The sequence below is a fragment of the Sus scrofa genome, chromosome 17, assembly GCF_054392235.1.
Source record: "Sus scrofa isolate SSC_HxYL_T2T_F1_AM1 chromosome 17, Sscrofa_HxYL_maternal_Yorkshire_Landrace_v2.0, whole genome shotgun sequence".
Taxonomy (NCBI): Eukaryota; Metazoa; Chordata; class Mammalia; order Artiodactyla; family Suidae; genus Sus; species Sus scrofa.
Genome location: NC_139399.1, coordinates 35,850,430 through 35,864,531, shown reverse-complemented (window position 1 = coordinate 35,864,531; position 14,102 = coordinate 35,850,430). Strand labels below are relative to the sequence as shown.

At 45.0% G+C, this 14,102-nt stretch overlaps 1 protein-coding gene across 14 annotated transcripts in view; it reads left to right on the top strand.

Annotated features, from left to right (window-relative positions):
- RALGAPA2 (Ral GTPase activating protein catalytic subunit alpha 2) overlaps window positions 1-14,102 on the top strand; it is a 271,235-nt gene that overhangs the window by 118,650 nt on the left and 138,483 nt on the right. For all 14 annotated transcript variants that reach the window (XR_014832899.1, XR_014832897.1, XR_014832895.1 and 11 more), the window contains 3 exons: window positions 1,115-1,308; window positions 2,342-2,440; window positions 2,662-2,817. Coding sequence is in view for 10 of the 14 variants with exons in the window: in XM_085004561.1 (XP_084860687.1) it covers window positions 1,115-1,308; window positions 2,342-2,440; window positions 2,662-2,817 (449 nt within the window). In the remaining 4 variants the exon portion in view is untranslated. The remainder of the gene's footprint in view (window positions 1-1,114; window positions 1,309-2,341; window positions 2,441-2,661; window positions 2,818-14,102) is intronic.

The following is a 14,102-nucleotide window of genomic DNA, read 5'->3' as shown; positions in this document are numbered from 1 at the left end:
ACAAGGCAGGGAGCAAAGATGCTCAGATACCTGAAGACAGTGTGGTCCACTCAAAGGAAGGCATGAGCAGAGAAATTACCTGCGCCGTCCTGTGATTCTGGTCTTACCAAGGAGAAATGTGAGCATATGCTCATGTAGAAGCCTGTTGCACAGTTGCTTATGGCAGCTTTATTTATAGTCCCCCAAATCAGGAAAGTCGCCAAGTGTCCTTTGTCAGATGGATGGGTCCACTGCGATGCCTGTGGTCACACAATTTGAATCTCTCAAATGCATTATGCTGAGTTAGAGAAGCCAGACAGAAAGGCTGCTTACTCTAAGGGCTCCATTCATGTGACCTTCTGGAGAAGGCAGCACCGTAGGGACAGAGAACGGCAGTGGTTGTCTGGGACAGCGGTTAGCAGGAGGGGACTAGCTATAAAGGGGCACTTTTGGAGCAATGAGGCTGTTCCATGTCAATTATGGTGGCAGGTTATGGTGATAATTACATGACTGTATATATGCACTTTTTGACGTACATTTTTTATTACAAAGTATAATTGATTTTACAGTGTTGTGCCGACTTCTTCAGTGCAGCGAAGTGGCCCAGTCACACACGTACATACATTCCCCTTGTCATATCATCTTCCATCGTGGTCTGTCTCAGGAGCTTGGATGTCCTTCTCTGTGCTGTACAGTAGGACCTCATTGCTTATCCATTCTAAGTGTAACCGTATGCATTTCTTAAAACTCCTTATCCAAGAAGGATAAAATTTGTTCTAATTAACAGTGATGACTGCCACAGATGTCCCTCCAGCCATGAGGCCTTCCTTCCCTGGACACCTTCTTTCTTGGCAGGTCCTCCTTCTCCTGCACTGCTTGCTTACACAGCCCTCTGCAGGGACTGCTTTGCCATCTCCAGGGAGGTGCCCTTTCAGTTGGAAGAATTGGAATCATCTGACCTTTCCTCATCCCTCCCACTCCTCTTCCAAGGTGTCAGCCATTTCACCCTTCATCTGAATACATACGTTTTCAGTACATACGTTTTCAAGCGTCAGTAATTTGCATTCAGGACAAAAGGCAGCAATGAGGAGATCAAACTTGTGTTTACAGGCTTAATGCATGTTTTTCTTTGCAGACAGCAGCGAGTGCCTCGCAGACGACTGCAGCATCATTGCCGGAGGGACCCTCACCGGGTGGCACCCAGACTCGGCCGCTGTGCTCTGGCGGAGGGTCTTGGGAATCCTTGGAGATGTGAATAATATCCAGTCACCCAAGATCCACGCCAGGGTTTTTGGCTATCTCTATGAACTCTGGTACAAACTAGCAAAGGTACGTCCTGCTGTTTTTATTCGAATATGGGAAACTTGATTTATCACTTAGTATAAAAACTGTTGCATGTAACTTCTGAACATATGCTGGAACAAAAGTTGAAGTGTTTAGACACGGTACGTTTGCCTGTCAAAGAATAAATAATGATATGTATAGTTTGGTCATTTTATAAATGCCTCGGAGTTATTCCATTTAATGCGTTAAGTAGACTATTACTATAGGATATTAAAGAATGGGATATTATTCAGCAGTCTACTGTCTTTATAAAAGCGATGCTAGTTTTATTATACAAAATTTGAAGAATGTAGAAAAATGCTGAGAGGAAAATTGACCTCACTGTCCACAGAGAAAACCAGTAGTAAGATATAATCTTCGGAGTTCCCGTCGTGGCTCAGTGGTTAACGAATCCATTAACCACTAGGAACAATGAGGTTGCGGGTTTGATCCCCGGCCTTGCTCAGTGGGTTAAGTATTCGGCATTGCTGTGAGCTATGGGGTAGGTCGCAGATGCAGCTTGGATCCCGTGTTGCTGTGGCTGTGGTGTAGACCGGTGGCTACAGCTCTGATTGGACCCCTAGCCTGGGAACCTCCATATGCTGTGAGTGCAGCTTGTAGATAAACACATTTATACAAAAAGTAGAATCTTAGACTATATACAGTTTTCATTCTGGCTCTTGTTTACAACCTTCATTTTCCCTGTGTTATTACATTTTTTTTTCAAAAACATAATTCATGTTTATGCAGTTCAATTTGTGAAACCATCCTTATCCCTGGAGTTCAAGACTGCCTCTCCAGGCATTAAGATTCAAGGAAAAACGATGCCCTAGTTTTGTATTAAATCTAAAACCACCACATAATTCAAAAGGGTGATAGGTCTCCTGATAAAAGAAAAACTTGTGAATACTTTAGCTTTCCACTCAACTTGCAGAAGTTTAATTGGAAGCCGCGCTTTGACCACGGAGCATAGTATTAAAGTATCGTTGGGATAAACTAAGTGCGTCGCATCCCCTAAAATTCTCCTCTTTGTGTTTAGATACGGGATAACCTAGCAATAAGCCTGGATAACCAGTCCTCCCCATCTCCTCCTGCCTTGATCCCACCACTCAGAATGTTTGCATCATGGCTATTTAAGGCAAGTGAATGTGTGTTTATCTCTTTACTGTAATTTCCTCTTCCTTTCTGAAATTGAGTTTAAAAAATGTAATTGCCCCAGACTGCATGTTCTGAAGACAGGCTGGGTCTTGCTCAAGCCACTGCATCCCCTAAACCTCTCCATAAACAACTGATGGAAAACCGAGAAGTAAACGCATCTGCATCTGGAGTTGATTAAATCTCTAACCGTCTCCTTGGCAGGCGACGACGTTGCCAAACGAGTATAAGGAAGGCAAACTCCAAGCCTACAAGCTGATCTGTGCCATGATGACCAGACGCCAGGACGTCCTGCCCAACTCGGACTTCCTGGTGCATTTTTACCTTGTCATGCACCTGGGGCTGACCAGCGAGGACCAGGTACCTCCTTGCGCGTGGTGGCCTTGTCGTGCATGCCACTCTTGGCAGGTTAAGTTGGGGGTTGTGAGAGCACCTCCAAAATGTGGGCATTCTCAGTGGCTGCAGCTCTCCTACGCACAGCAGGGCCGTGGTCTTCCCGAAAGCTCTCCCCAGCTGCTTCTCCCTGCTGACTCTGCCTTTCACCAGCCAAATCTGTTTCCCGCCATAGCCTGTCCAGTTCTGCCTGTGGTCAACCTCAAAAATACTTAACCTCAACCTCTTTTTTGGGGGGAGAGTCTACATTAGCTATTATATGAAGAAAATGACTCATTCAAAAGCATTTGAAAACTGTTGTTTTTGGGGCTGGGATGTCTTTGTGAATAACCTCAGCCATCAGCTAGGGGTCCTGACATCTCTTTGTGTGGAGCTGATTTCTCTCAAAGGCATGTGATCGGTGGTTCATTTGAAACAGAAGGACCGTGGAGTTCCCCGGTGGCACAGTGGGTTAAGGATCTGGCGTTGTCCCTGCTGTGGCTTGGATCACTGCTGTGGTACCATTTTGGTCCTTGGCCTGGGAACTTCCATGTGCGAGGGGTGCAGGCCAAAAAAAAAAAAAAGAAAGAAAGAAAGAAAGAAACAGAAGGGCCAGAGGAGCCCCTAGCAGCCAGCCTGTGACCTTGGCCTTCCTCCCTGTGCAAGTTCTTGCAGTAGGCAGAGGACAGGGAGGGGACAGGAACACTGACCCTTGGCTTGCTGCCTCTGAATATCAAGCAGGCAAGTGATGTGATTGGTTTGTGAAGCCCCCGAGATTATTCTGGACCCTATTTGGAGGATGGATTTGGAAATGTGACCGTGTAGGATAGAGGAGGTCAGCCTGGAGATGGATTAATTAGGAATTGATTAGAGGTTTTCTAAAATGGTGAGAGCTAAGGTGGTAGAATTGGAGATGGAAAGAAGGATAGGAAGGGTTCAAGAAATTTGAAGACATTTAATTTTAGCTCTACGTCTTCTTGACCAGTTAGAGGTTTGGGGAGTGTTTCAGAATTTATCCTTTAAATTATAGACACTTGTCAGTGAACTTGAATCATTTTGTAAACTACCAAGAAGTCTTTAGTTTATTCTATGACTCGATGATGCAGACACACAGACCTCTTGATACATATAAGAAATCATTCTCCTGGTTTGCCGGTCCTCGCTTGGGCCCCCATTTAAACCTTGTAAAATATACCCCGATAAATACTCTGAGCTCTAATCACTGAGCTTTTTCTCTGAAGTAATAGCCGTTCTGTCCTACTGAGTTGTCTCAGTCATATTTGGTCCAGTGTCAGTGGTGTGTAGTGGACGTCTACAGAGCAGGCTGGACTTAGACACACAGGCTCACTTTTTTCCTAAATAAATGTAGAAATGGGAAGTAGGCCTGCTCAGATATTTTGCAGCCATCATTGCAGATGGAAGCACCTTTACAGGATGATGCGTTGCAAGGCATGTGGATGATTAAAGGGTAAAACAGGGAAGAGCATGAACTCTCACAGGTAATAATGAGATCCCTCCGTGACAGAAGCAAGAGTGGAAGGTTTAATTAACAACGCTATACTTTATTTTATTTTTTTGGCCATACCTATGGCATATGGGAGGTTCCTGGGCCGGGGTCACACCCGAGCCAGAGCAGTGACCCAAGCTGCTGCCCCAAAAGTTGGAGTTCCCTTGTGGGCTGAGCGGGTTAAGGATCTGGCATTGTCACTGCAGCAGCTTGGGTCACTGTGTGGCACAGGTTCAATCCCTGGCCTGGGGATTTCCACATGCTGCAGGCTCAGCCAAAGGAAAAAAAGCAGTATTTTGCTAAGATTTGCAGGAAAAATATTTACTTGGAAATAATAATCAACTGTAGAATTTTCTCATTTAATAAAAACAAATTTGAAGTCAGCTATGAACACAGTGTTTCTAGAATGAGTTTTCTAGAAACTCACATCAATAGGTTCACGAGTTTAGAATCCTCTTCCTATTTTAAAGTATTTTGGAATGAAAATGAAACAATAAAATTAGATGAAATAGCTATAACATTTGAGAATCCAAAACATTACTTTTATTTTTTGTTTTTTGTTTATTTTTTAATTTTTTGTCTTTTTGCCTTTTCTAGGGCCGCTTCCCACAGCATATGGAGGTTCCCAGGCTAAGGGTTCAATCAGAGCTGTAGCCACCAGCTTATGCCAGAGCCACAGCAACACAGGATCTGAGCTGCATCTGCAACCTACACCACAGCTCACGGCAACGCTGGATCCTTAACTCACTGAGGAAGGCCAGGGATCGAACCCGCAACCTCACGGTTCCTAGTCAGATGCGTTAACCACTGAGCCACAACAGGAACTCCCCCAAAACATTATTTTTAAAAGTAGGATTTTATAGTATAGAAAAAGGACTTTACAAATTTTATACTTAAAATAATTTTCACATTTTAATGTATGCCCTGTTTTTGGTTTTGTTTGATCTTTTGTAGTTCATTGCAAAATGCGTAAATCTTCAATGATGGCCCATTGCTAGCGGTGATCCCAAGGTCCAGACTTCTAAGACAAAACTAGGATACTATAAATCTCTACTTATAATCAGCCTATTGTTTTGACCGTTAGAAGCTTGAGTTTTTATGTGTTTAACAGAATTGACTATTTTGCTTTAACCTTAACAATTATTGGTATATGTTTTAGAAGCCCTGACTGTCTGCCAAACAGAATTACTCTAAGTAAACTTTATTCCTTTGCCAAAAGAAAATTACACAGAAAGCTTTCTAATGAAAAAAAACTTTTCTCATTTAAGTAAGAAATGTCTCTGATAATTAGTTTAACCTCTGGTCCACATGTCTAAATAGATCATGGTGGTTGCTCCAGAACTTCTATGTACGTCTGGAAACACATGTTATATTAATTATAACGAGGAAAGAAAACATTTACTGTAGAGAATGCAGTTAATTCAGTTCTTTAATTGACAAACTGTGCACCTGAGACAGGTACCATCTGAGTGAGGGCTGTTTCTATCCTGTGACAGTTTCTCAAGGAGTCACACTTTTATGTAGCCTGGCACTAAAAGGCTTAATTCCTGCAGAGAGAGCTTTATAAAAATGTTCCCTTTTTTTTTTTTTTTAAAGTAAGATAAATGATAGGAAATAATTTTTTAAAAATTTTAGCAGTTAATTAGTTTTGCCTTACAGAGTTTTCTATAAAGTCACATGAATAGGTGTGTATTTGAGTCCTCCTTCTGTTTTAAAGTATTTTGGAATAAAAATGAATAAAATGAGATGAAATAACTATAACATTTGAGAACCCAAAACATTTTTAAAAATAAGATTTTGTAGCGTTCCTGTTGTGGCTCAGTGGTTAACGAATCTGACTAGGAACCGTGAGGTTGCGGGTTCGATCCCTGGCCTTGCTCAGTGGGTTAAGGATCCAGCATTGCTGTGAGCTGTAGTGTAGATTGCAGATGCGGCTCGGATCCCGTGTTGCTGTGGCTCTGGCGTAGGCTGGTGGCTACAGCTCCGATTAGACCCCTAGCCTTGGAATCTCCATATGCCACGGGAGTGGCCCTAGAAAAGGCAAAAAGACCAAAAACAAAAACAAAAAACAGATTTTGCAGTATAGAAAAAGGGCTTTTCAAATTGCCAAGCAAAATCCAAAGTAAAGTTCCTCCTTTCGCCTCTTGGTGGCACACTTGTCTGCGTGACCCAGTCGTGTGGTTCTTGGGCCCCGCTGAGCTTCAGACAGGGCCGAGAGCATGGTGCTGCAGCCTGGCGTTTTACAGGTGCTTTCCTAAATCTCAGAGTAGCAAAATCATCATAAAGTGTTGAATTTTAAATTAGATCTAAGGTGTTAACAAAAAAACCTTTCCAAAACATAAGGGTACTTAAGTAATTGAAATTTTGTTTAATTAAAAAAACTTGTTTGTAAAATAGATATCTCTCTGATTGTGTTCTGTGGTATGAACATGTAAAAGTGTTTCAGCTAATATAATAACAAATTAATTATATAAACAAATATAGTCACTTCTGTGTTTTAAAGTGTAATGATAATACATATACCAAACAGCCAGAATTCAAAACTAACTCATTCCAAACCAACTGTTTTTAATATTTTTTCGGACCAGTTTTAGCTGTTCCAATAAGTGAATAATTTAATAGCTAAAGCAATGACTTTAACACGTGGTATTTCCCACAGAACATGTACAGTGGGAGTTTATGGTTTATCAGTATGATTGAGAAAATGATTTGAAATAGCTTTATTTTTCCTTAACTATGAATTTTTAAAAAATTGATTCTGTTACCAATTTAGAAAATAATTGGGATCATAAAGACTTTATGAGTAACTTTAAATTATGAAAAAGATTCCAGGTAATTTGTAAGATTGCACAGCCCACCTATGCAGGGGTCTCCTGGCTGGCTTCCCTCCACCTGCTGCTCTGTGTTTGGGGGGTGCTGGCAGGGCAGAGGGGCTCCATTTCCCCAGCACCGCAGTGCTGGGCTCTGTGCTGGGAGCTCGAGATGTTGTTCCATTGATTCTTCTCTGCAGTTTGGTTAGATAAATATCATGACCCGCTGTATAAATAGCTAAGGCTCAAAAGATATTGAGGACATTGGCCACACGTAGAACGGCTTTTGGAGTTCACAGGCAGGCCTGGCTTATTCCACAGGGTACGTCTTTCCCATTGACTCAGCCTGACACGTCGGGCAAACAAACAGGCCTTGGTCGTATTCCTGCTCTTGCCTTGGCTCACGTGGGCTTCGCCTTGGTCCTGCCCCCCGATCCCCCACAGCCTCTTTCCTGGGCTCCCTCCCACCCCCACCTGCAAATACCTGCCCGTTCAGTGGCCTCTTCAGCTCCTCACCATCTTCAGCTTCTCTTCTGAAGCTGTTCCCAGCTCCACTTAGTTTGTCCTCATTCTTAAGAGCTTTTTCACCTCAGTCTTCCTCAGAATATGTGGACATGAAAGGAACTGTGATTTGGCTTTATTAAAAACAGTTCTTATTCATTTCATCATTATTTAAAACATATGGCAAGATCAATAAGTGTGAAATGGAAAAGGACAGTTGAGAAAAGGAATTTTATTTTTAGGTTTCTAAGAACGTATATCAAAGACTGGCAAGTTTTCTTTGCTTAAAATAAGTCAACTTTTTAAACAATAACTTACAGATTTAATGGTCTTAATGCAATTTGTTAAATACATCAAAGTGAAATTTCTCTTTTAAATGCACAGCTTACATTAGTGCAAAATTATTGTTGCAAATTTGCATGTAGAAATTTGGGGAAGTGTGGGTCTATCATTTTCATCTATGATGCATTGTCCTCTTTTTTTTTTTTTCCCCCTGACTTTTTAGGGCCACACTTGCAGCATATAGAAGTTCCCAGGCTAGTGGTTGAATTGGAGCTGTAGCTGCCAGCCTACACCACAGCCGCAGCCACGCCAGATTTGAGCTGCATCTTCGACCTACACCACAGCTCGCAGTGATGCTGGATCTTTAACCCACTGAGTCAGGCCAGAGATCATACCCGAATTCTCACAGTTCCCAGTGGGATTCTACGGCTGAGTCACAATGAGAGCTCCATATTATCCTCTTTTATAACATCCCCAAAAGCACAAGGCCTCTCTCAGGTGGAGAAATATGCTGTTCTGCCCTGAGATAACCATCCAGCTGCAGGTTTGAACCCTCACAGTGTGAAGTCATGATACAGTGTGAAGTGGGGGGACATTAAGACCGTGAGCTTCAGGCCAGCCTGCCTGAGCTCCAGGCTTGGCTCCTCTCATCAGCCAAGTCACCCGGCCTGGCTGTGCCTTGGCACCCTTATCTGCAGAGGCAGGGGTCTCCTGGGAACTCCTAATGCCTTGGATTTGGGGCCTGGACCCACAGCCCCAGGGGGCGTGAGCCCTGCAGTGACACTGAGGACGAGGAGGAGACAGTAGCCCCTCGACCCACTGAGCCGATTTTATTTCTCCAGTATCTTAGACTGTTGATTTTTTTTCTTCCTCATATATTTTCTTACATTTGAGCATAATAATGTGATTCAAAAATGTAACCAAGCATTGTGGAATTTCAGGACATGGAGAGAAGTAACCGCCCTCTCCCGCAGTGGGTCAGGCACAAGTAGCGACATGTCCCTTTATCTTACCCCTGTGTGACTCAAAGGATGCCCATCTCCACCCCCCCACCCCCCCAGTCCCTGACAGAGCTGCCTGTGTGGTGGGCCCGGAAAGCTGGGCCCTTGTGGCTGAGTTGACACTGGCTGGTTCTGTCTCCGCAGAGGCACTCTGGAAGCAGTGGCGTAGGAGGGGGGGCTCCTTCTGGGTCCCCCAACAATTCTGTCTCCCTCAATATCCTGATGGAAACCTCTCTCCTCTCTCTCTCAGCCAGTGAGACCTGTCATCCGCTGGTAAGAACCTGGCTTGACCATGGCCCATGGGCGAGGGGCTGTGCAAAGCCTTGGTACCATGGGATCAACCATGCTTGGCAGTTCAGGCAGCAAAGGCACTTGCACCTCTTTTTCTCCCCCTTTAATTTGTTTCGTAGCCAAGAGTGTTTAACTTGTTTTCAGAACGTTTTGCTTTCGTTGAACCGTATGTTTTCATGAACCCCTGTCCCACCAATGTTAAAGAAAACATAGTTTTAAACAACACTTAGAGAATAATCGTCTATATAGAAGTCCGACTAGTTCATGCTTTTCTTAACGGATGTTACAGCCTCCTCTCAGGAGGTATATGATGGAATAATATAATAATAAACAGTCATTTGTGAAAAGACCCCAAGGGGCCCCTCGGTGAGCGTGAGACTCAGCAGGGAGCCCTGAACCAAGGAGCAGGGGTGACACTTGTAAATTGGCCATACCTGCCTCTTTTAGTAACTCCAGACAGCCTGCATCATGCAGTGATATGTAATGATTGCATCACCTTTTCTCAGACAAAGAATTGTTCTTTGCAAAAAATTTAGACACAACGAGAACCATGTATGTTAGATGTACATAAATTTATGACTATGTTTAAGGCAGCATTCAGTTTCAGAAAAGTGAAGAATTAACATGGCACATTTGAGACTCTATTTCTCTCCCATCAGGAAATAATTCTGATACATCTCTAAAGTACTTTTTCTATACAGCAAGTGATTTTTACCAAGGTTTGCATTCATGGGGTTTTAATTCACTGCTAGCAGGATAAAGTGCAGCTTTATACCTGTAAAGGTCCAGCTGATATTTAGAGGATTAAATCATAACCTTGATGTGTATCCATCGAGGAACTTTAGAAGGTTAACTTAGAAGCTTCATTGAAAAACAGTTTAGAAACCCAGAGGCTTGCACAGTGAGTAGAAATACTAATTCAGGGCCTTGGTCCTAAGGTTTTTAAGAATGGGGAAATGCATATTCCAAAGCTTCGGGATGTAAGATGGCTTCAGAATATATTCAGCATTTGACTGTAGTGAATGAGACACCTCATGTTGGGAGCTCGACTCAGCTCTGTCACCCATTGGCCGTGGGGACCTCGCGTGAGCCCAGGTGCTCGAGTAAGTGAGTTGCACTGGGGGCCTCTGAGGCCGTCTCCGTTGGAGCATTACTGGGTCCTCTGATGTTTTTTAGTCACTTTATTTTTAGGGTTACACTGTCCTTTCCTAAATATAGTGAAAGGTTGAGCTCTCTTCTCATGTTGACCATCGTCCCCACCGCAGGAGAGGCGTAGTCGGGTTCTGAGGGCAGATCTGGTGGTTTGATGCCCACAATTAACGAGGGTCTGTAACGTCCATCTGCCTGTGCTGAGTTCCAGACGGTTGACACCCACATTGCAGAGGTGGAATTGCGACTCATGTCCTTCTGGCTCCAGTGCTTTGAAAGCAGCTCACCGAGGGGTAGGGTTTGAGCATGACTTTCAGGGTGGTTAGCAGGACAAGAAGCAGGTCAGAGACGCAGAGCTTCTCAGGCTGGGTTCAGGGAACAGTGACCAGAGTGATTTTTTTTTTTTTTTTGGATGCCAGATACGTACCTGGAAGTAGCATGTGGACGTGGGTCTAGGCAGCACTATGGAAAGCCCTGGTCCAGGGCTGTGTTCCTCCCGCGGCTGATGGGAGCACAGCCCTCAGCCTGACCAGAGAGCGTGTTAAGGAGCTTAAAGCACGGTGGTTACCTGGGATGGATAGTAATCGGTAGAGACTGAGAGCAATGGGCCCAGCAAGGTCTGAGCCACAGACGGGGTTTGTGTGTGTGTATATTTATTTGTGTGTGTGTGTGTATGTGTCTGTGTTTATATGCTTGTGTGCATACATGTGGTGTGTATGTCTGTGTGTGTTTATATGCAGGTGTGCGTATATGTTGTGTGTGCGCGTTCATATGCGTGTGTGCATGTATGTCTGTGTTTATATGTGTGTGTGTGTGTGTGTGCATATATGTTGTGTGTGTGTGTTGTGTAATACCTTGGGCAGGTGGGGTGCAGTGCAGGGTGGTAAATAAGTGCCCTCAGGAGGCAGGCCTCCTGGCACCTTCTCATTGTCCCTCAAAGCGGACATTGATTCAGGCAGCAAGATGGTGAATTGAGGAAAGGCGGGGGCAGCACAGGACCCCCTCTTCACCAAGGGCATTGTGGCTCCAAGGCAGGCTAGGCAGGATATTGGGGGATACCGAGGGGTGACCCCAAAGAGTCCTTGCCTGTTAGGAAGCAGAAAAGCACATTTTCACATTCACGTAGGAGAGCGTGTTTTCTAATCCCGTTGGGATTCAGACCGGTGATGTGCAAACTGTCCATTTATTTACAGTCATTAAAGGAACTTCCAAAGTCTTCATTATTTTATGTTACGTTAGCCAGTTTTGTTATGGTTTAGTTTTGAAGGTAGTTAGACACTCAGAAACAAACTCTTTTATTTTTTTAAAAAATATAGTTCTTATTACTTGGCATTCGGTCAAATTACATGGTATTTTATCAAAATAAGGGTTTACCATAGCAATAAACAAAACGTTCAAGTTTCCCTTCGGTTTGACGGGAGAATCATATCTACAGGGATAGGTGGTATGTGTCAGTCCTGTCCTGACCGGTGTCATTAAGTTGATAACATTCTCAGTATGTGCTTGCCGTGCGCATTCAGGTGATGGAATGTAGACGGTGTCGTGGCGCCAGTGTTCTGTCATCTGGGAACATCCCCTGGTTTCTGAGTGTTTCCCATAAGGGTTCCTGAGCGTGGACGAGCCATGGATTCGTCAGCTGAAGAAAATTTTATCATAACTTTGTTCAGCCCTCGCTAGCCATGGAGACTGCAGATAGGTGACTGCACCCAATTAATAGACCGGAGGGCTTTCTCCTTTTCTTTGCAGCTGTAAAGCTAGTAATTATTTTCATTAAGCTTTGGACCAAGCCCACTGACACCTAAATAAGGGAAGTAGAACTATGTGAGAGGGGACAGATGGCGGAGGGTTCGGTGACGAGGGGGACACGTGTGCAGCAAACTTACTCCACAGCTTTAAAGAGTGTAAGGTGATAGCTTGGGGGTGATCCCGAGCGGAAAGTGCCCACCTGAGAGGCCGAAACCGGCGTTTTGTTTGGCTGCCCTTTGTGGAGGTAAAGATGTCAAGATTCTCTGCGTCAGTGCTGTCAGTGAAGGCTTTGAATCGCGTCTCATCAGCATATAGCGCATGAGACACACTAAGCACAGATGCAGTGTAATAAGCCCGGGATATGTAGAAAATTAAAAACTGTGTTCCTACTAAGTGATTACCGTCTAGTACAAGCCGGTCTTCATTTTTCAGTACAGAGAATTACCATGTAGTGTAAGCCGGCCTGCATTTTTCAGTGGAGGGAAGCTTCTTTTGCCCTAAGGCCTCTTTCTGGAAGGAGACTGCTGTGATCTCTCACTGCCGAGGTCACCAGAATCTTCCTTGGGAGACTCCCTGGCTCGCATCTGGGCTTTCCCACATTGACACCTGCTCCATCAGTGTGTCGATCGATGGACGTGGGAGGAGTAGCAGGCGAGGTCCTTGAAAGCCCCCGCATCCTGGGGGCAGTGGGTGACCGTGGCAGCTGAGCTGGACCTTTTGGCTGCACTCGTTCAGAGCAAGCGTGGCCTTCTGCGGTGGGGAGCTCGCCTGTGGTCGCTGGAGAACAGCAATGCCTGAGACATGTGGGGGCTCCGGGGAAAGGGGCAATGTCTGGAGACATTTTGGTTGTCACCGTGGTGGTGGGGGGGCATGGCATCTAGCCGATGGCCAGGGATATCACATACTGATAGTGCCCAGCACCGCAACAGAGACTTGACAGCCTTAAGTGTCAGCAGTGCTGAGATTGGGAAGCCCTGTCCTAGAGGAGAAATTGTGCAGGTGACACCAGAGCTGGGGAAGAGCCAGGCACCATCACTTAGCCTTCAGAGCTCAGCCGCAGAGGATGGAAGGCTGCTCTCGGTGTAACTGGGAAATGAAAGCTTATGAAGATTTAACCAGGGGACTGAAGCACGAGAGCAGATGTTTTGGGTTGAATGTATGGAAATTGCCAACATGGGGCTGTTTTTCAAAAAAGGAGAGGGTTGTTTCCTATGGTTCAGCTTGTAGAATTCCACATTAAAAAAAAAAATCATTTAAGAAGTAAAACATGGAGTGATCTGATTAATTTAGAGTCAAGATGAGGACGTTCCCACTGTGGCTCAGCAGTAACAAGCCCAACTAGTGTCCACGAGGACGCCAGTTCGATCCCTGGCCTTGCTCCGTGGATTAAGGCTTCCGCGTTGCCATGAGCTGTGGTGTAGGTTACAGACGCAGCTCAGATCCTGTGTTGTTGTGGCTGTGGTGTAGGCTGGTGGCTGTAGCTCTGATTTGACTCCTAGCCTGGGAACTTCCATGTGCTGCAAGTGTGGCCCTAAAAATCAAAAAAAAAAAAAAAAAAAAAAAAGTCAAGATGAAAAATACCTGAGATATATTTTGTCCAGAGCCCAGTCTGAGTGAGTGGAGGGGCTTCAGTGCACAGCCCAGGCCTGGCAGGTGGGAGATGGGGGGGTGGGGGGATGGGAAGAAGAGTGGCCCTGCTCCCCCACACAGGTACCTGAGGAGCTGACAAGGAGGAGGGTGTCCAGAGCACGGCCTCGTGATGAAGAGGTGGCCCACGTGCACAGATCATGCTCACTCCACATGGCAAGAGATCAGGCCATCTCACTTGCACGCTGGGCGTTCATGCGGACTCCGGCTCACCTGGAGGATTTTCAGACCTGGTGTCTTATTCACAGGCGGCAGGTGACCAATGGTGGGGTTTGCAAGACTCTCATGCAGTGGGGTATCTGTCCAAGGCCACCTGGCCCTGGCTGCCACATGGGTGGC